The sequence below is a fragment of the Perna viridis genome, chromosome 9 (genome assembly GCF_037379345.1).
Source record: "Perna viridis isolate PV_CMFRI_1.1 ecotype Kerala chromosome 9, ASM3737934v1, whole genome shotgun sequence".
Lineage (NCBI taxonomy): Eukaryota > Metazoa > Mollusca > Bivalvia > Mytilida > Mytilidae > Perna > Perna viridis.
In genome coordinates this window covers 5,163,988-5,184,776 of record NC_142453.1, presented here as the reverse complement: position 1 = coordinate 5,184,776, position 20,789 = coordinate 5,163,988, and the positions used below count along the sequence as shown (strand labels likewise).

General features: G+C 33.1%; 1 protein-coding gene across 1 annotated transcript; it reads right to left on the bottom strand.

Moving 5' to 3' along the window:
* Positions 1-331: 331 nt before the first annotated feature.
* On the bottom strand, positions 332-10,115 carry LOC148606423 (T-box transcription factor TBX2-A-like). The gene is made up of 7 exons (XM_088545099.1): positions 9,802-10,115; positions 8,001-8,181; positions 5,243-5,510; positions 3,217-3,363; positions 2,950-3,017; positions 2,610-2,662; positions 332-1,497 (listed from the first exon to the last, which is right to left on the bottom strand). The coding sequence occupies exons 1-7, from the start codon at positions 9,992-9,994 to the stop codon at positions 842-844; spliced, it is 1,566 nt and encodes a 521-aa protein (XP_088401225.1). The 5' UTR covers positions 9,995-10,115; the 3' UTR covers positions 332-841.
* Between the last annotated feature and the right edge of the window lie 10,674 nt (positions 10,116-20,789).

Genomic DNA, 20,789 nt, shown 5'->3' with positions numbered 1-20,789 from the left:
TTTCCATTGGGGGAAGTCCATTGTGATGAAATGTTGTGCATTGTTAAGGTTATTTTCCCGCCCATAGACCCTTTTGTGATAACGTCGGGATAGTCGATGAGCATGCGTACAGCATCCTCAATACACACTTCCGCGAGGACAATTCTTTTGTTCTACTCAAGCTCTACCTCGCGGAAGTGTATATTGAGCATGCTCACCATCTTACCACAAAAGGGTCTATTCTTACAAGTACATGTAGCAATAAAACCAAGTAAGTTATTGATATTTATTTGGAATTGTCCAAACATCATATAATATACAAAACAACATAGTAACGAATTAAATAGCACCGTTTCGTTACAGACTATTGGTTGGATCTCTCTAGAAATAAACATAAAATTCTATTTACAGATAGAAATTCGAAAATTTATCTATACACTTTCATATACTGCGGGCAAAATGTTGTATATAGTCATAAGTTTGGTTAGGATTTCATACCACTGTTTCAGTAAACGCCAAGTTCTATAACATTAATACCTATCTAACAATATCAATGAAAGTTAGCGTACGAAACAATATTTTGGTCGTATGCATATCATATAGAATATTTTTTGGCAAGTAACCTGTACAGTGATATCGTCAATTAGCTGACAGACATGCCGTCTAGATACAATTTACAACCAAGAGGATAAAACAAAACAAAAACAATGTCTGGTTCTCTAAAAAAAAAACACATCACACCCTGTGAGTCCGTTTATAACTGATTGTCACAAGCAAATACGGCTAGCACAGCCTCATTACCGGTCTAGCTAAGACCAGGAACGTTCATTTAGATTAGTCACATTTATGTTCCTAATTGTTTTCAAGACATTGACCCGGGAAAGTTCATCATATGCATGTTAGGTGTCAGATGTGTCGGATACGGCTGAGACGGCTGCATGTAGGTACATGACGGGAGCGATGGGTGCTGGGGCGGAGATGTTCGTATACCATAGCTGTGGTTTACTGAAGACAAATGCCCGGATGGTTGACGCAATGCGCAATCACTGGTTTGCCCAGAGAGACGACAAGCTTGCATCTGCTGGTGGCTTATGTTGTGGAGTCCTAAACCTGACGATGACGACTGAAGTAACGCTGATGACGCTGAAGATGAAACTGGCATAAATGACGTCGGTGATCTATTTATTGATGTATGGTGAGGATAATAGACTTGGTCGTTTGCTCCTCCAAATCCTTGACTAGAATATGGCTTCAGTGCCGATCCCATAAAATCGCAATTGTTAGGGCTGATGGTACTTTGTTGAGGAGGGGTGGTAGTCTTCAATGGTAAAGAGTTGTCATTCTTCATTCGGCATGTAGATAGATCGCTGTCAGCAGCGTTCCCGTCATGACTAGTGTCTGAGACTGAGTCACTTTCCGTTTCAGGCGATTTAACACGAGCGATAGTTGAGGCTGGTACGGCGACCCTTTCAGGTGTTGTCTCGTCATCCGACTTCAGTTTCTTTGACGTTGGAGAATCTGAAATTATAAGAGATGAATAGATAAATAAAACTGACATGTTTCGATAGTAATCATTAACAGGTGTCTGACAATGAGGGGAGTTACTTCAGTCTTGGCTAAGGTGAAGTTGCACATAATTCATAGGTATTTAACTAATTTCACAAAAGATATGCATTGAAATGGAATACTGCTATGAAAATAAGATGTAAAATGCAGAGTGTAGAAACTTGATCATTTCTGGTTTATAATTAAACGGGAAGAAATTGAAGTCATTGGCAGTACTTAATATTCAAGGAATGTTTTTATGGTGCATAATGCGCTAGGAATATGCACATAACTGTCAAATTTCATGTTTGATGTTGTATAATACGAGTTGTATGCAAATCAAAACAATCCATTCCAAAAAAAGACCTTTCAACGGAGAAATAAACCTAAGATATGTTGAGAAAATCGTTCTGAAATGTTCCGCTGAAATAAATTAATTCAACAGCTTGGAAGCCATATTGTATTCCAATGTTAAATGTCAGAAAATACGAAAATGAACATTAGTTGACTATTTATCCCCATAATTGATTGAACATGATCACTCCGATCCTTATTTGATAATGGAAAACGATAGAAAACATTTTATTGGTTATTTCTGAAAACCAAAGCACGTGACCAATGATTCTCGGGAGCTTTCCATAAAAGCAGGTGCTGCAAGACGGCAGCAAAATGCAAATCAAATTACGACCAAAGAAGGTGCGAATATTGTCAACTATACTTCGGTAAACACTTTGCTTATCTAATTTTCTACCATCATCAATATACAGCGTAGAGAACTTAATTTGATCAAGAATTCTTTGTGATCGAGTTCTCTCGTCATTCTTCTGATCAGAATGGACAAGGCGCCAGAACTAAATACACCTCCGGTAAAAAATGGCGTTCCAAATGGCAATAAACGCGCCAAATCTGTCCAAATGGGGTGACGGGAAAGTGATTCGATTTGCCCTAACGACAGATTTTCGTTGAAAATTACGAGAACTATCTAGTCTGAAAATTATTTAAAGAGACAGAAAATTGGGTGAAAATATAAGGATTTTGGCATTAAAAGTGGAGTTAGTAGAAATCTAAACAAATCTGTTTCTCACCTTTCTCAGATAATTCGTCAGAGGCTGGTCTTTTAATCGTCAATCTATGGTCTCTGAAAGAGAATTAACAAATACTTAGTTCTGAATTTTTTATAGATACATTAAAACATCCTTTTTCATTGTATGGTTTTCAAAAGTTTGATGAAAAATAACTTTTTAAAAAAAATATTTCCTAAATCTACAAACTTAGATTAGGTTAATGGCTGGAAGTATTTTAATTCTTATAGCTCGCTTATATTTCTTTAAATTGTTGTAAAATAGGCGTATTTGAATCATCACACGGCTGACACTTAGGTGTTTTTTGCCGATATATTTGTTAAATAATAAATTTAATAAATACCTTCTTCCCATGCCGTTATCACGAAAACCTTTAGCAAAAGGGTTGTAGTCAATTTTCAGCTGCGTAATCTGAAAAGGTAGGAAAATTAGTGTGCATGTTTTAAGGAAGGACTTTTTCATTTAAGTTGAATAATGTATTAATTAAACTCTAGATACCCTTCAAAGAAGTTTCATCACAATATATTTTAGTGATAATATTTGCACATATTTTTACAGGGAAAATTTGGGCTTCTAAAAAACAAGCGTCTTTAGGAAATGAAATTCTTACCTGTTCGTTCTGGTAAGCTGTAACAGCAATGAATGTAGTCTCATCAAAAGCGTACGTATTGAAGGAGTTCCATCTCATGGTAAAGATGTCATTGGCTTGCACAATGTGTACACGTGGTTGGTACTTGTGCATGGAGTTCAAGATAATCTGAAAGAAACAAAAAACAGAGATGTTATTTTTGCAGACAACAAACGATGCTCGTACCGCCGTTCTTGTATGCGGTTGTCTCTTTACTCTTTTGGGGCGTTTTGACCTTAGCGACTATTTAACTTACAGACTCAATATGTTACCTTGGTTCTTTGGAGGAAATGATTAAACCGGTCGTGTGTTGTGGTTTTATGACAGGCGTACGGACATAAATCGAAAATATTATTGTTCAGGCTAGACTATCATAGCGTTTTAATGAAAAATTCATGAAATCGGGGCAGTAAATGATTTATGGACATGTTACATGTTACGCCTGATAACGTGAAACTAATGACGAAATTAGTCCCGCAGGAACTGCATAAAAATCATCATATATTCCTCATAGTCTAATTTTACCTATATCCGTCAAGTTTTTACAGAAGCAATTCATCTGAAAGATATAACGGAACCCCTTTTATTCCATGTTCACTAGATTTTAGTGTACACATTTACGGGTATTTTGAAATCTATTATGCGACGGCGTGGTCGTAAATTGTATCAGAAACTGTGTAAATCTGTCCACCAGAAAATTAGATTTCTTCACATGATAATGGTTGTTTTGTTGCATTTATATCATAAAAACATGTCTCACTTATTTTTTAAGATCCCATCTGTTCTAACTGTCAGTTGTTGGACCGTTTTCGTATTTCTTTCTTCCATTTTTTTTTTTTTTTTTTTTGAACTTTGGTTATAAAGGAAAACGTCTTGATTGATAAGTCACATCAGAGATTGTTAATTTCAATAGGAATGGTTTTGAAATTAGATATCAGATGGAAAAAATTAATTAAGATACAATTAGCAATTTTCTCAGTTGTTGGTTTGATTTTTATCAAAGATATCAGTGTGTAACGATTGCCTTCTTTTGAACCGCTAAATGACGAAACAGATCGAAACAGATAAGACAATTAAAACCAATTAAGACATTCCGAACGGATGTGCCTTGGGCGATATAAAATGTAAAACGATTCTCGATCAATTTCCGATAAAATGGAAAATGAAAAGACAAAACATTCTAGATTTTTTTTTTTCAGTCAAAATACTCATGTATTTGTGCGTGGAAAAGAGATGTCCATTTTTTAGTTTTATTGAACAGACCCTTAATAATTTATGACAGACGTAACTTAAAATACGATCGTCGTTTGTACGAAACTCTCTCTCTGCAATAATGGATCCCGAAGGGAGCGGAAATCTATTAGCCGGTAGAGTTCTTTTCATGTGGCTAATACATGCAATTACAAAAAGTGATCTTGCAACATAAATCGCAGCCCCTTAGAGACCAAACAAATCATCAAGTTCTCTATGATAAAGAGAAATACAGATATTTCCTCTAAATGTTATTCACCAATTTCTAAAAGTTTGAATAGAAATATGATAATTATGAAGGCATTTGTGGCAGTTTGTTTCTTATTCACGAGAACTTCCTCGCGTTCCTTGGCTTGCTAATAAATTCTACCATCTTTTTCAATTATCTATGCGACGTTGATAGATTCTTTTCTGAAATTTCTCTGTCTAAATGAATTTGAACATGAAAAGTAAGGTTCTTGAACAGATAATCAACTTTTTTTTAGGATTTTGTGTTCAAGCTCAGTTAAGATGATAACTCGGTTTCTCTCTATAAGAAAAATATTATTTAGGTATACAGTGACACCTAAACGTTGATTTCTAATGTTAAATCCTTTCTAAATTAATATTTAAATTCGAATCTCACTTAAAAACACACAATTTTATTGCATTTTAATTTTTTTATGATTTCTTTATAAGTACCAAGTGAAGTTGAACTGGAAAACTTACGTAGATATTATTTTGTCTACATTTCCAAAATATGATACATAAAACTTACATGTCCGTTTTGGTCCAGATTGTTGTTTGTGAGTTTAAGTTTGTGGAAGGTTAAGGGCTGTTTCATCCAATGGGAACCGGAAGCTGGTGAATCAGGGTGAATGTATAGTCTTCCGGGCATGTGTGGTTCAGCTTTTCCTGTAACGACCCATTCGGAGTTGTGGTACTTGTAGCGACAGTCGTCCACGGGTACGATGTCGACCAATAAGATGTATTTGGAATGAGGATCCAGGCCTTCCATGGAAACTTTCAGCGTCGGAAACATTCGTCTGAAAACAAATTTTAAAAACATGATACAGTTCATTCGTTTATTTCGATTTCGTGTACCTATGATTTTTTGATAATGCTATGCTATTTGAGAATACTAAATCTAGTTTGCAAGTCTTCATTTTCATTTTTATTATTATTATTATTATAATTATTTCTTATTTTATTTTATTTTATTTTATTTCTATGAGAGATACAAATAGTCAGCATTTGGGTTTATAGCGTTTCATACATGTAAATAATTCGTAATTATTAAATTTTACATGGTATTTTCTTATTTATTTGTAAATTATAACTTTAATCAAATAAAAATAATTAAGTCAGATGTTTATCTGTCCTGGCATTTATTGTTTTAAGTTTTTGAAAGCCCAGAATCGTGGATTTGGAACGCCAGGATATCTTCAAACGAAATTAATAACTCAAGACAAATATTTTCTTTTAAAGTGTGATCTTCATGTAATGTTCGAAATCTGCCAGCAACCCCGCAAATATGTTTCCAACAAAACATATAACACGTAATGTGATTTAACAAACACCTTAAATAAATGTAAGTACAAATCTATTGTACGGTAAGACGAGCTTTGGTGTGGAGTTGTCTAATTTCACCCGCGGGTAGTAAACAGGGGCAGATAATTCCTCCAAGTATGCTTGTGCAGAAAGAAAAGGTGTTATAACAACTTGTTCAAATTATCAAGTACACTTGCGGCGAGAAATTTGATTTATTAATTGGAATGAAGTGCTAACTTCGTCAAATGAAAAAGAATTATTTTTCAACACAATATAAGAAATTTGTTCTGTGTTAGTACTTAATTAAGTGGTGATTTTGTCAAGTGACAATTACGGGCCCTTTATTGTATTCGGTTCGATGAGGGCGGAATCTTTTGATCCATTTTGAAGTGGTCCTCGACCCCTGGTCGGGTCAATCGTCCGTTTTTGCCCTTATCGGGCATTAAATGACAATTAAGTCGTTAGAACCCGTGAAGCTATCATTCAGTATCTACATGTATCCATTTTCGATGTTATAAGACACATTTAATCATATTAAGACTATTAAGAATTTTTATGTTGTAAAATCTGCATGCACAATTTGTGCATTAGTTTGATATAGTCACTCTCGAGTATTCTTGTCGGATATACTTACACCGATTATCAAACGATATTGATTAATACATTTAGAAGTATACACTATATTTGGTTTGAATTTCTTCATTTAAATAAAGCATTTCAAATCATCGTGGTAAATAAAAAGAACCATATCAGCACTGTACTGTGGGAGGAGTTCGGCCTGTTTCTTAAAGCTCAATTAAAACAGGTTAAATTGTGTTGTAAATTTACGCAAGAGTTTTGGGTATCCCGCAGAGGTCGCGTGCGGCAGATGTGTTCATTCCGTCAGTCAGAAAACCGGATTAAGTCTCGTTTCGAACAATTAAAGCCACGGATTGAGCAATTATGCCTCGAACTGAGCAACAGCTGACAAAAATTTTGAAGGCGGTCATCTTTGTTGTCTATAATTATAGGAAAGACTCTTGTTTTCTTCACACTTTTCATTTCAAATTGTCACCCTCAAAAATTATGAAGAGATTAAAGAATAAAATTGGCTGGATTTTCGATGTCCTGTTCTATATTAAAATAAGTACTGAAAACGGCACGTGTGCTCTTGAAATAAATTTTTAGTATATGGAATAAGATTTATCTGAAATGATGAAAAAGAAAGTTTTTGGCTATTGTAAATTCAAAAATAATAACATTATTTTTAAAACTCTACAAATTGATAATTACACTTTTTCAGCATCATAACTTCAGTTAATGTTAATACGGAAATTTATTACTGAAAAAGAATTGTTTCAAAAAACTGACTACAATTTTTTTTCGAGTTGCCAATTTTCCCACGCAAGCTGTGAAATATTAACCTATCGCATAATTCCAAAAAGAAACGGTGCATTGTTTCCCAATAAGGGATTAACATAGGTCACTGCGACTTTCTTGTCAACCAATAATCTTATTTACGACTATTATAGAAAATTGAAAAATTCAACAATAGCTCTGTCGGTTTTACATATTTTCAAAAGGCCTTATTTATTTGTTTTCCAGAGACATATAATATGTCTTTTGTATTTAAGATTTCATTGTTTGCAATTAATAACTGACACACGATCGCATAACCGTGGGAAAATTGATACTTTCGAGAAACGGAAAAGAAGGAAAAACTGTGAAACTTCCTGTAATCTCTAACACAATTTCTATAATGTATTCAGGTTGAACACTTTATCAATGAATTAAATCCACATATTAAAAATAAATAAATAGATGAAAATTTGAGAACACATTCTACGATCTTTTATGCAAATTATTTATCATAAAACCACTCGAAGTCAATTCATTATACTAATACTTGAACAATGCAATTACCTTAAATTATGTTACAAACAGCAGAACAGACTGACAAACAACTCAAGTCCTGCGATTTTTTAAGGGTTGTATCTCCTACATACCTGCCAGTTTTTGTGATGATCATTTCAGTTCCAATGTTGTGGAACTTGTGCCAAAGGTCCCGATTCTCCAAGTTAATTTTAATATTCTTGTCGGTCGTCTCTGTCTGAGCGGGGCCAAGCATACGTTTATGGTCAGAATGACTGCTTAGGGATGAGTAGCCACCAAACTGCTGTGTCTGGCCTGAAATACAGAAAATTTAGTGTAAGAAGACATTAAATAATTCATTTCTTCAAGAGGGTGTACATGTATGTATTAAGCATTTGTTATTTACAAAAAGTGTGTGTTTCTTCTTATAATGAATAAAGGTGAAATGCCTAAATATTAAATGTTCCAATAAAAAAATAACGATTTCAAACTAGCTTATACGTATTTAGTTTAGAATTCTTGTTTATATGAAAACCGATAACCTAACACGGTAACATAACATGGTACGTAGATTTCATTTGAAACTTTTGAATTTTTATTTAAATAGAAACCCTCTTATTACGGCTTAGCTACCTTTTACTGTTGAATTATAGCCTTTTAATATTCAAATTTTGTAAAGATTGTCACTATCAAATGAACAGCTCACCCAATTCTCTTTCTAAATAAAGTACAAAATTATTACTTTCGCGAGAATTCAAATACGGACAATAATTTGGGATAACGATTTTCCTTGACATAAAATACTTTTGTTTGCAAATTTGATATCTTCGATTCAATTTAAAGTTTAATTACCCGATATAAATAGCTATACTTTTGATTAAATGAATGAGAATTAAATAATTAAGAGAAATAAAATTTGATTAATAATTCAAAAAACAATATGGGAGACGCATTGTCTGCGGCAAATCGGATCAAAAGAAAAAAATAACTTTTTGAAGATTTTTTTCCTGAAAAATTGTTCCTGTTCAAACAAGATGTCTTTTGAGAAAATTTTGTCGGTATTAATTGTTGTAAAAACAATCTCTGGTTGAGTGAAATTTTTTTAATTAGTGTTTTTACAAAATTTATCATTTTAAAATACTAAAAATTAAGTAATACTTGCTCAAATAAATAATAACGCAAGGAATTTAAAAAGTGATTAACAAACACTTAGTTATATTCAAACGATATTTAACAAACATTTCTTAAATATTCAGCAAAAGATTATTATAGAAAAAAATCTAAATAAAAAGGAATGAAGTCCAAATTTATTTCACAAATTCAATTTCCTTAAATTTCTACAATTATTTGTTAAGAGCTTCCAATTTCATGTGTGAGAGTAAAATTAAGATTCGACAAAGTTGACAGAAAAGCTATAACATTTACCCAGAATTTTGATGACAATTGATTTTGGGGTATTGTGCAATTGTCAGTCTTAGTTTCGCCAGTTGGTATTACGTCAAATTCATAATTGAAAATGGAATCAAATTCTGTTATGTACGTTGAAAAATTGATCCAAAATCGGAGATAAAATATTTTAAATATTGGCTTAAATAGCGGATATATATACGCTTTATTCCTTTTTCATAATGAGTATGCATATTTGAAAGTTAAAAAATAATTTATATATATAGCGTACATTGACAAATATCGCAATATCAAAATATTTTTATAAAAAGTACAATTAACAGAATGATGTATTTAATATTTGTCAATATTTGGACTGGGGTGCAACATTTGAAATCACTCTTTGAACGTCATTCCAATGCTAACACTGAGTATACTAAAAGAGAAAGTCGTTCACAAATCTTTTTAACGAATCACATAAGCTATCTTTATGAATTATGATGAACTCATAAAAAAGTGCATCATTTCAAAAATAATTATAATACTCACTTGATAATGACATTGGATCATGAGCTGGATGCACCGGAAAGCCAAAAGAAAAAGCCTGTGGCGAGGGCATAAGTCCAGGATGGCTCAGGGGAAAATGTCGGGCACGCTGAGACATAAAGTCTTCCTCATACATAGTGGATGTTGCAGAAGATGTCGGGGGTGTCGAGTAGTGGTTACCCTGTAACAGGAGCATAATTCTTTAGAAGCGTAAACGGAATATAGCTCAAGAATAAATCCGTCAAATTAGCACATGTGCTTTACACTATTATGAAAAATCCACCAAATATTTTCTCATTGAATGTGATGTGACTTGCACCTTGGTCAAGAGCAGAATGACTTGAAGGGTGAGAACCGTCCTATATTTGTTGGATTGTTTTTCTAAGCATCCCAGTTTTACTTAATTTTTTTGATAGTTTGAGTAACTCTTTGTTCTTTTAAGATTTGTTTTGACAAACGTCTGTCAATCATTTGAACAAGGTGTAATTATCTGTGCGCAAAAGGTAAAAATCTCCATACCTGTTGGCTTGGGTAATTAAGAAGGCGTGGCCAAGCTACCCTTAACAATTTTTTGAGCACTTTGAGTAACAAAATTTGTAATTAAGTAACGAGTTTTTAATTATTTGTTTATACATTTCAAAACTAAAACTTTTAATCAAATTTAATCATTTCAGATTTTGAGTAAGTGTGTCATTTTTTTTTTTTAATTTTGTTAATTTTTATACATGAAAAGTATGTAGGAAAAAATAAATGTTAAAAAATAACAATACATATGAAATAACCAAAATTATTGTTTACAAATTATTTCTTATTATGACTAAAACATGACAAACAAAAATCAGTATTACCTTTTAAAACACAAAATATTCCTCTGAAACAATTTTCACACTTTGCAGCGAATTAGTGCTCTTTTCTTCCACCTTGTTAAATTTTCCAGTTGAAATGTGGCAATCTTCAAACAAAGGAAGAGTTAAATTTAACAAATTTAAACACACTTCTTGGAGAAGACTTTCTTTAAAAGTGACTATTGGCTTATCAAATTTGACGATGTTAGTGCTAAATATTTCCGATAAGTCAAGCACTGTCTTTTGTTCCGGAATTAGCCAGACTCCGCCTCCAGTTTTCCGGATTCGTAGTTTCATGATGTTTTGACTTCTATCAGATATATGACAAAATTTCATGCTTTGTATTTGTAAGGATAAACACATTGGGCAATAAAATTTCCACAAAAAATACTTTATGTAAGTGGTTTTTTTTCTTGTTTTACTGTCACTGCCTTTCATCTTTCATATACTAGTATTTATTATTCGCAGAAAAAAAATTAATGAACAAATTTTAAATTCAAATTCATTTCTGTATAATTGGGAGTTATAGTTAAAATTTTTAAATCATTTCTGATTTTAAAATCAATAGTGAGCTAGAAAGTCATAAAAAAAATGGAAAGTAATACATAAAAATAGCGCTTATCAATGAAAAAATATAACGACTTTTTTTATACAGAATTCAGGTTACATTTGTATAAATTTTATAAAAATAATTCTATGACTGCCTACAAAATCAGTTTTTAACAGAATAAATGTAATATAGTTTGTAGTTGGTCCGCATCTCTACATAATGTTTTTTTTTTCTTAAATATTACTGCGTTTTTAATTTTCTTTGCGAATTTGCAGAAGATAAAAAACTCTCTACAATGTTTTATAAAGATTACACAGCCATTATACATGAAAGATATAAGCAGCCATCGTGCCGTCTGTCTGAAGGACCAGAACGAGTATAACATTTCAATATTAAGTGTCAATTTAACCACTCTTACTAATAAACATCTTACAGTGGCAGATACAGGGGGCGAAGGGTTGAACCCCTTTTATTAGGAAAATTTGATACTTTTGTCTTTCTTAACCGAATCTAACTAAACCACACAATTTTTAAAGTTCATTCATACCAGTTTAAATGTATTTTGAACCTACATAAACTGAACATCTATTCTACAGTCCAAAAGGGACTAAGATAGAGTGTTTGGTTAAGACAATGTATTCCCTGTACCATTTCTGAATATAAATATTTTTTACACTAAGATAGAGTGTTCGGTTAGACAATGTATTCATTGCACCATTTCTGAATATAAATATTGTTTACACTAAGATAGAGTGTTTGGTTTAGACAATGTATTCCCTGTACCATTTCTGAATATAAGTATTGTTTACACAGATATAAAGTGCTAGTACTGTTCATTCTTATCTTAAAGAAAGTCCTAATACAACAGAACTGGCTGCTGTTTACTTTAAAATTCTTCTGAGTCTGTCTTGTTGAACATTCAGAACTTTTATTCTATTTTTTTTCCAATTATAAACAAAACTTTGATTGACTATGAGTATACAATATTTCTCCCTTACATTTTGAATACAAAGTCCTTCTTTTAATGCCGCTGTTCATTTTGTGTGTGTGTGTTTTTTTTTTTTTATTTTGTTTGTTTTCATGTTTGGGGGGTCAATCAGAAAAATGTTATTTGTATAAATAAAACTGTCTCCTAGATTTTTTTCATATTTCTACTTCTTAAAAACTATAGTTACTTTCGTTTAAAACTTGAGATTTAACACCTGATAGGGGGCTATTTTCCGATTTTTCGCCAAATTTCTTCAGGGTACGATTTTATCAATGAACATGGTGATAGATTTGGAATTGAAATATCAATAAAAGATGAAATAGATATATGTTATTTATTCCAATAAATAATTAGTAAATTAGATTGAGATCATAACTGTTTTTCGGTTGTTATGAAAAAAAAAATTTATAAAATGGACGATTTATCACTATCGTAGCAAGTGCGCTATCTTGAAAACTTGACCAGCTTCCTCTGCTTTAAACACGACTAAACCATGTATTGACCATTACCACTCTTACTATGCTGTAGCCCCTGACTGTGCTACGTATATGTGAAAGCTTACCATTCTTTTTAATAAAGAATGACATAAGGTTGTGTGTGTGCAAGAGTGTTTGTTGCAGCTATGATATGTCTTTATACATATATTCAAGTTTCTCATTTTATTTGAATTTACCCAGACAGTTCCTTTTACACGTGTCACGCTAAAAAAATTGCCTCCGTTCTGGTTTCCAAAATATATAGTCTAGTGCATCATCTTTCTTGGTCATGAGGCGCAGAAACCAGTATCTCCAGGTACAAACTAGGAGGAGATAAGTTTGGACTTCGCTTCCGTCAACAAATAACAATTTACATCTATATCTTGACCGTTCCTTTAAAGTGGTTACCACGACACTCCTCGAAAATGAGCAATTAAAAAGAAATCAGTGATTTTATTTGCGTTTAAAGATGGGAACTTTATTTCAATGGAGTCTAGCTGTCTTTATATTTATTACAACTGGGAACGACTTTTAAAAAGAGACCACTATAATCTAAAATGCTATTTTAAAGGCCTATTTAATGACCGAAACTCTTTTACTTAAATATGACCCCAATCACTTACAAATATTCATTGAAGACCTTTGACTATCATCATTATGATAGTGGCCGGAAATACAGGGGTGGCCAGCGACTCGGGGAACGATATGATTTCAAAGTTTACGCAATATTCAAAAATATAGTGTATCTTGACAATTTTGTTTTGCTTATCCGCTTAAAATAATGTTCACAAAAGGGATGAATCACAAGCATAGAAAATACTAATAGTTTCATTTAGACCACCCTATGTTTGGATCGGACACCCCCCTTCATAAATTTCTGGAATTGCTCCTGCAGTATGTTTGTCTCTGAACCAAAGATGTGTTCAAGAGAGTAAAGGTACAAAAAGTCAAAGACAAATGTACAACAGGGGCAGATCTAGAAATCCATGAAGGGGAATGTCCAATCCGAACAAATTTGAAAGGGGGTACCGGGCTTTTATTTGCTCATTTTCGCGCAAATTTCAGACAAAATCACAGCCCCACTTCTGGACTTGCATCGGAATTATACAAGCTAAGACTTTAGGCATGCGCAAGTTACATGTTATACCATAAATTAATTATAATGAATCAGAATTTGTTGTCTTTCAGTGATATAATTTCTTTGAAGTATATTTGGTTACAGCTCTTTCTTCGATGAAACAAATGACCCAGAAGTCGATCTTCCTTAAAATGGTTAGCATTGTTAAGCAAGATTTTCCTTGAAAATTGACAACAAAATAAATGTGAATATTTTTTTACTTTTATTCTTCACACAAGTGTATGACTGAGGTTTGATCAAGTTTTCAGAGTAAAAAGTTTTGAAATCAAAAGGTAAATAATTCATAAAAAGTATATATTTTCATGAATAAGTAATTTATCTATTCATAAATGTCGAGTCTTTCTCGAACGTGTAAAATGTAATTTATTAAATTTTAATCAGGATGTCTAGCCGAAGATCATTGAAAAGACTGACTGCAAATTGTCTGTTTTCTAAATAAATCAAATTAAGCACTTCTAATGCTAAATTTGCAATTCTAGCAATTTAAGTGGAAAAAGTTACAGGTTCATAATCGGCGGCAAACTTTCATCTTCAATTTATTATGAAGTACAACTCGTTAACGGGCTTAAAATAAATCCGCGAAAGTCGACACGAGTTCGTCTCGTCACTGGTAATAGTCATAATTTGGATAAACACCATTTTACCATATTTAACTTAATTACGACCATTGTAAAAACATAGACACCTCCTCTTAAAAAAACAAGGACACCTTTAATGAGATTACTATTAAATATTAATTATTTCAGAATACCACTTCCCTATTAAGTATTTCTGTAAAAATAATGTAGAGAAGTTTTGAGTAAAATGTAGAAATTAGAGACGTTCTGTCTACTGGAGTCTGGAAAAAGACAGCATTGTTTTGAATGTTAATGAATATAAAAACAACTGAAGCTTAAACAAAATATTTAATATTTTAATGTAATTGATTCCACTTCTGTTTTTTTTTTTTTCTGTTTTTTTTTTTTTTTGTGTTATTGTTGTTTTGCGAATAACGAAAAAGACGATAATCGTCCATAAATAACAAAAAATTAATTAAATAGAAAAAAAAACACTGAAAGCTGGACCAATATCATTGCTATTTTCTTGAAATCTTCAAGCGCGGAACAAAGGACAGGCGTGCCGGGACGCCCTTCATTAAAAACTGGGGAGGAGGAATTACATGAAATCTTGATTTTTCACTAACACTACCTCTGAAAATGTTCTTGCCTCGCTTCTCTCGGCATTTACTTCTATTAACGCCCCTTAATCTGAAATCCTGGACCCATCTCTGATCTTCCATTTTTATTTTCACAATGAAACTATTATTTGTAACATTCTTTTTGATATCTTAAACTGACATCGGTAATCTTCAAAAAAGAAGTGTACAAAACCAAACGATAAATTTTGACAAACGAACTGATATTCTTGCATCTTAAATACATCGAGAAATTAAAAAAAAAACACACAGACAACGGACACGTGTAGTAATCGCATAGCTGTTGCCAGCATATGGTAAGGTTAAATTATTGAGTATTTCCCCGACCGCAGCATCACTTCACAGAATAAACCTACCCCTATCATGATCAAACGGCCACATGCGAAGGAAAATTGATATTATAATTGAACCAGCTTAATTTTGCTGAAATGCAAGTCTTGTTTGTGAAATCAGTGGAATTATTGGGCTGACTTAATTGAGATCACGGAAAACGAGGAACAACCGTAATCCTAATACTAGTAAATATTGCCAATTTGAGATTGAATTCCAAAATCATATGCTTTAGGATGCAATCATCTCGAATGTACTCTGAAAAATATCTTATGAGCAGCTGGATATATAGCCAAAATTTCATGGGATGATGTTTTTTTTTTTTGTTTTTTGTTTTGTTTTGTTTTGTTTTTTGTTTTTTTTGTTGGGGGGGGGGTTCGTCTTCAATTACGTCGTTAATATCATGTGACCTTATTTGAATGTTTAAGGGATGCAAATACCATAGTAAGACTACGAAGACTGCTTGATCTCATATTTAGAAATAATTTTCAACTATTTCTCATACACACAAAAAAATACAGTTTCGTATAAGACAAATACATATATAAATATGAAAGGAATACTCGTAACTTGTGGTTTTTGTCGCCCATCTGCAGCATGTAAAGGTTGTATTTCAGCAAAATGCTTTGACACAATCATTTACAATTATACAATAAACGTAAGATAAAAAATGGAAATAGATGGAAATTATGACCTGAAATTGTGTTTACACTACGCCTAACTCAGCACCATAAATTAATATCATAATGGCGGATGGTTTGCAGAAGCCGCACCATTATATATATTCACCTTGTTTTTTTTTTGTTTTTTTTTCGACGAATCATACATATCTTTCTCAGTCTATTAAACCCATATTTTGTTTTCTGGATAAGTAATGAATTAATAACCATTTAGAAAATGTGCACATCAGTCCTCCAATCACGCTTAAGAAACTACTCCCGGGTCATCGAAAAGAGTACACACATTTTACTTCTCAGCAAGTTATATATTCCATTTTCTCAGGACAGAGCCAGAAATTATGAAAAAGGGGAGTTCTGTTAAAGAAATTTATGAATGATGGTGAGTCCAGGCTACCATTGTCCCATTTTGCCACTTGGTGCCACCATTGGGTCCGCGAGGGTATATACAAGCCTAGTAGTCAGATTTATATCATAGATTACTTGATTCGGATATTCCCGTATTCTACAATTCAAACAGTGATGCTTCATTTTCTGCATTGCACTTGCATGGTTGAACTCGGTAATGAATTAGGCCTCCTAAATTTGAATTTGCAATATTGATACTAGTTGTAGTTTTGTCTTTTTTTTGGGGGGGGCTTAAATTTTGCACAAAATTAGCAAAGCTTTCCAATAAACCTGAGAAGGTCAAAAATCTGGATCCTTACTTTGGATCTGCCATTTCCTCTTACGTTGTTAGGGGTGAGGAAAGGTAGTGATCAACGGAATGGTTAAGAAATAATTGCTTATTGATAAACAAAGATGACCGAATTACTATGAAGCATCAAAATATTGCTCTTGTATACATAGAGCAAAAAATGTCCGCGCGTGAAGATTGTCATTTATCTGACCCAGCCGAGACTACATTGAGACAATATTATTCGAATTTTGCACCGAACTCGACAAAGTAAATTTAATTTTCCGCGATAACATTTACATTCATACTGCTATATCGCTCGTCGTTTCCACTAGAAGTGAAAAATTGGCAGGCCTTTTCATCTTTCTACGCCGAAACTAATATTTCTTTATTATTTTAAGCATTTTAATATAAGCCATGGTGCAAACTATATCGCACCTATGACGATGAAATTGTAAGCAGTGTATGGATTTCGGCACGAACGGAAGTGCTTAGGGATATGGTTTGTCGTGCTGGGACTCCATCAATATAGATTTAACCAAATTTGACAGATTCTTTAGAATATGCAGATATATAAATGTATATGATCAGACAGGAATTTTATTGGAATCGAAATATAACGGATTATAAGAAAATTTTATAAGTACCGACACGGAAACCCGTGATGTATTCATATTTTACACGCGAAAACCTAATGAGTACATTGTAAAATTTGCATTTTGACAATAAAAAAAATTGACAGAATACTATATTTTTCATCAAAGATGTTTTATTATTGATTAAATTCGTTTGAACTCGCTGTTTCAGTATTGAAGTTTCTAGCATGGAAAAATAGAAACACTTTATCCTGATATTTTTTTCTTTTACATATTTATTTATCCAAGTCGTATCGGTTCTTCCATATTTATATTTTAAATTGCAAGTGCTTGTGTGTCATTTTTTTTACACAGACCGTTCGTGCTTTGATAGCGTTTCGAGAACAATGTTGAATGGCTATGTATTGCTGGTTTATAATTGTCGACATTTTGTCGTCTAGAGTCGTCGGTCTGTTGAACATTATGATTATTTGACTTTGTGCTACTTGGAATTCTACGTCGCGTTTGAAGTTTTCCAATAATAGCATTATTTATTTTATATAATACTTATGAATATATATTGCTATATTTTTTTGATGTATGTCACCACTGATTCAGCAACTTCTAAATTATTTAGTTCATTCAAATCGAAACAGAGATACGAACTCCAAAATACAATATAAAGAGAATGGATATGGTGGATATGTCAAAGAGACAACAACCCCATCTGAAAAAAAATGTCAGCTCAAGGCTACCCGTGGGGTTTCAATGAACGACGAGGAAAAATTCACACTACAGGGCAGGCTACAGCTGACCTCAAAAAATTATGCTCAGGCACAGTGAATTGGTTACCCCTCATAATCCAACATAAAAGTGAGCTGAAAGTGAAAACGGAACAAGATATACAAAGGATATAAATTCCTGACTTGGGAAAGGCAAAAACAAATGTGGCGTGGAGAATACATCAGTAAAAGCAAAAACACGAGAAGTTCTAAAATTTTCCAACATATTGCATCTAATCAAGAAGTTACTAATATATTTTCCCTTGTTCTTAGAATATTAATAATTTCATGTCCAATTGTCAGTTTCAAATTGACTAAGAACAGAGAAATTGTTCATTAAACTACAATTATATAGTCTTCTGATCATACTTAAATAATAAATAACCGTTCAGAGATTATTTAGTCTCCGATAATTATTGCCCTTTTGTGTAGTCTTCAAATAGGAGGCGTGGAACCTATCAATTTCAATCGCGCGTGCCAAATGTCACCGAGTCGCGTGCTGAACATATTATTTTCGATAAAAATGCTTACGGTTCTTTTGAGAAAGTCGTGGTGATTAAAATGTCTTTAAAAAGTTCATTGAAACAATTAAGTTTATTAGTTAGTGAAAGTGTGTTTTTTGCACTGTCATCAGTCAGGGTCGGGTCAAATGTTCATGCAGACTCTGGGTATTTATAACAGTCGGCCATATCATATTTTCAACGTATTAGGGTCTATAGGTGGCTAAACCATCATCCGGCCTATTTTTTTGTTCCTCGCTGAGGTTACAAAAGGCCTTTAATACCTTATTAAATGTACACATGCCTACTCCTAAAACCATTGAAATAATATGAGTCAAGTTCATTTGTACACTATTGGGGGGGGGGGGGTGTGCAGAAAATAATTTTTAATTGGATGATGGGGTAAAACTGAATTTTTTTTCTCGGGGTGGGTGGTTTATATGTTGGCTTACTGTAAAGAGTTTCCCAGTCCCTCCTCTGACACATATACTGACAGTTCCCTTTTTAGGGGGGAAACTTACAGTAATTTGAATGCATACTTCAGTGTTTCTGAAGTTTTCTACCGATCAATGAGTAAATATATGATTTTAATCGAATACATACTAGGAGGCTACCAATGGCACCAACTATTACTTTTGTCATGTTATAGACCAGTCTGATTCGAGATTGTGCCGTTTATATACACGTCGATACTACATAGGAGAAAGTCTGGCGTTATCCACAAACTTAAGTCGGACTTCAGTGTAGTATTTTTAAATAGAGCTATCTTAATTAAGGGTTTCGTCTTGTCTCATTTTGTTAAAGGCAAAAGTTGGAATTCTTCTAGTTCATATATAGAAATTAATTAACCATTAGTCTAACAGGAGTTTTCAACGATTGCAACTATACTTGGCGTTTGTTTGTTCATGCTACATATGAACAGTATTCGACTTTTGGTGCTGGTTATTTAGCTTGAAAAAGAAACCTTTTCTATAACGATGATCTGGCACGCAGCGATAGATCCTGGATTGACTCATCGCCCCACAAATATTCTCCTAAAATTGGCCATTGATATTCTTTAGTATATCATGTTTACATTGGATGAATTCTTCCAGTAATTCTTTTTTTTACAAATGAAAAGGGAAAAGAAACAAAACGAGGAAAAAGTTATCTTCATTTTATGTTTCTGCTTTCGGAATATGCGGGTAGGACATATGTCCTAAAGTAAACATTAAAGAGATATTGAATTACATTCCAGCTTTACTCCATTTGTGCCATTATATTTTGTTTAATTAATGAAAGAACATTTTAAAGCCTCTGATTCATAAACAAAATTAGTAAATTTACATGATAAAACACCACAGGTCAACCTTCCCCCTTTTTCGGAGCTCCGATCACTGGGGCTGATTGTCGATTTTTCTATTATGTTTGAAAATTTCCTTTAATTTTTTCTCTTTAAACAATTATAGTGAAGTATGTTGTTTACTGATACACATACAAGTGGAAACCATCCTACTGATACACATACAAGTGGAAACCATCCTACTGATACGCATACAAGTGGAATCCATCCTGCCGATACGCATACAAGTGGAAACCATCCTACTGATACACATACAAGTGGAAACCATCCTACTGATACGCATACAAGTGGAATCCATCCTGCCGATACGCATACAAGTGGAATCCATCCTGCCGATACGCATACAAGTGGAATCCATCCTGCCGATACGCATACAAGTGGAAACCATCCTACTGATACACATACAAGTGGAAACCATCCTACTGATACGCATACAAGTGGAATCCATCCTGCCGATACGCATACAAGTGGAATCCATCCTGCCGATACGCATACAAGTGGAATCCATCCTATTGATACACATACAAGTGGAAACCATCCTGCCGATACGCATACAAGTGGAAACCATCCTACTGATACACATTCAAGTGGACACCATTCTGTTTTAAGTTGTACTGATATAAATTGAGAAATGAAAAAAATGGTTAAATAGCTTCCAGTCGAACATTAAACAAAAAAATTGCAAAAGATAAAAAATATGTAATATAGAGATGCCCAAAAGTACTTTGGCTTTCTAACACTGGTAAGCATCATATATTACGTCCCGAACAGCGTCTGACGTTCGAAACTCACTTGAAAGAAAGTTGGGTGCCGTAAATAGAATTAAAAGTCGAGCGAGGAAAAATATGGGGGACAGAATTTATGAAAAATCTAGATATTCTGAAAAATATTTTTTTTTCCAAAAAAAGGTGTACGCC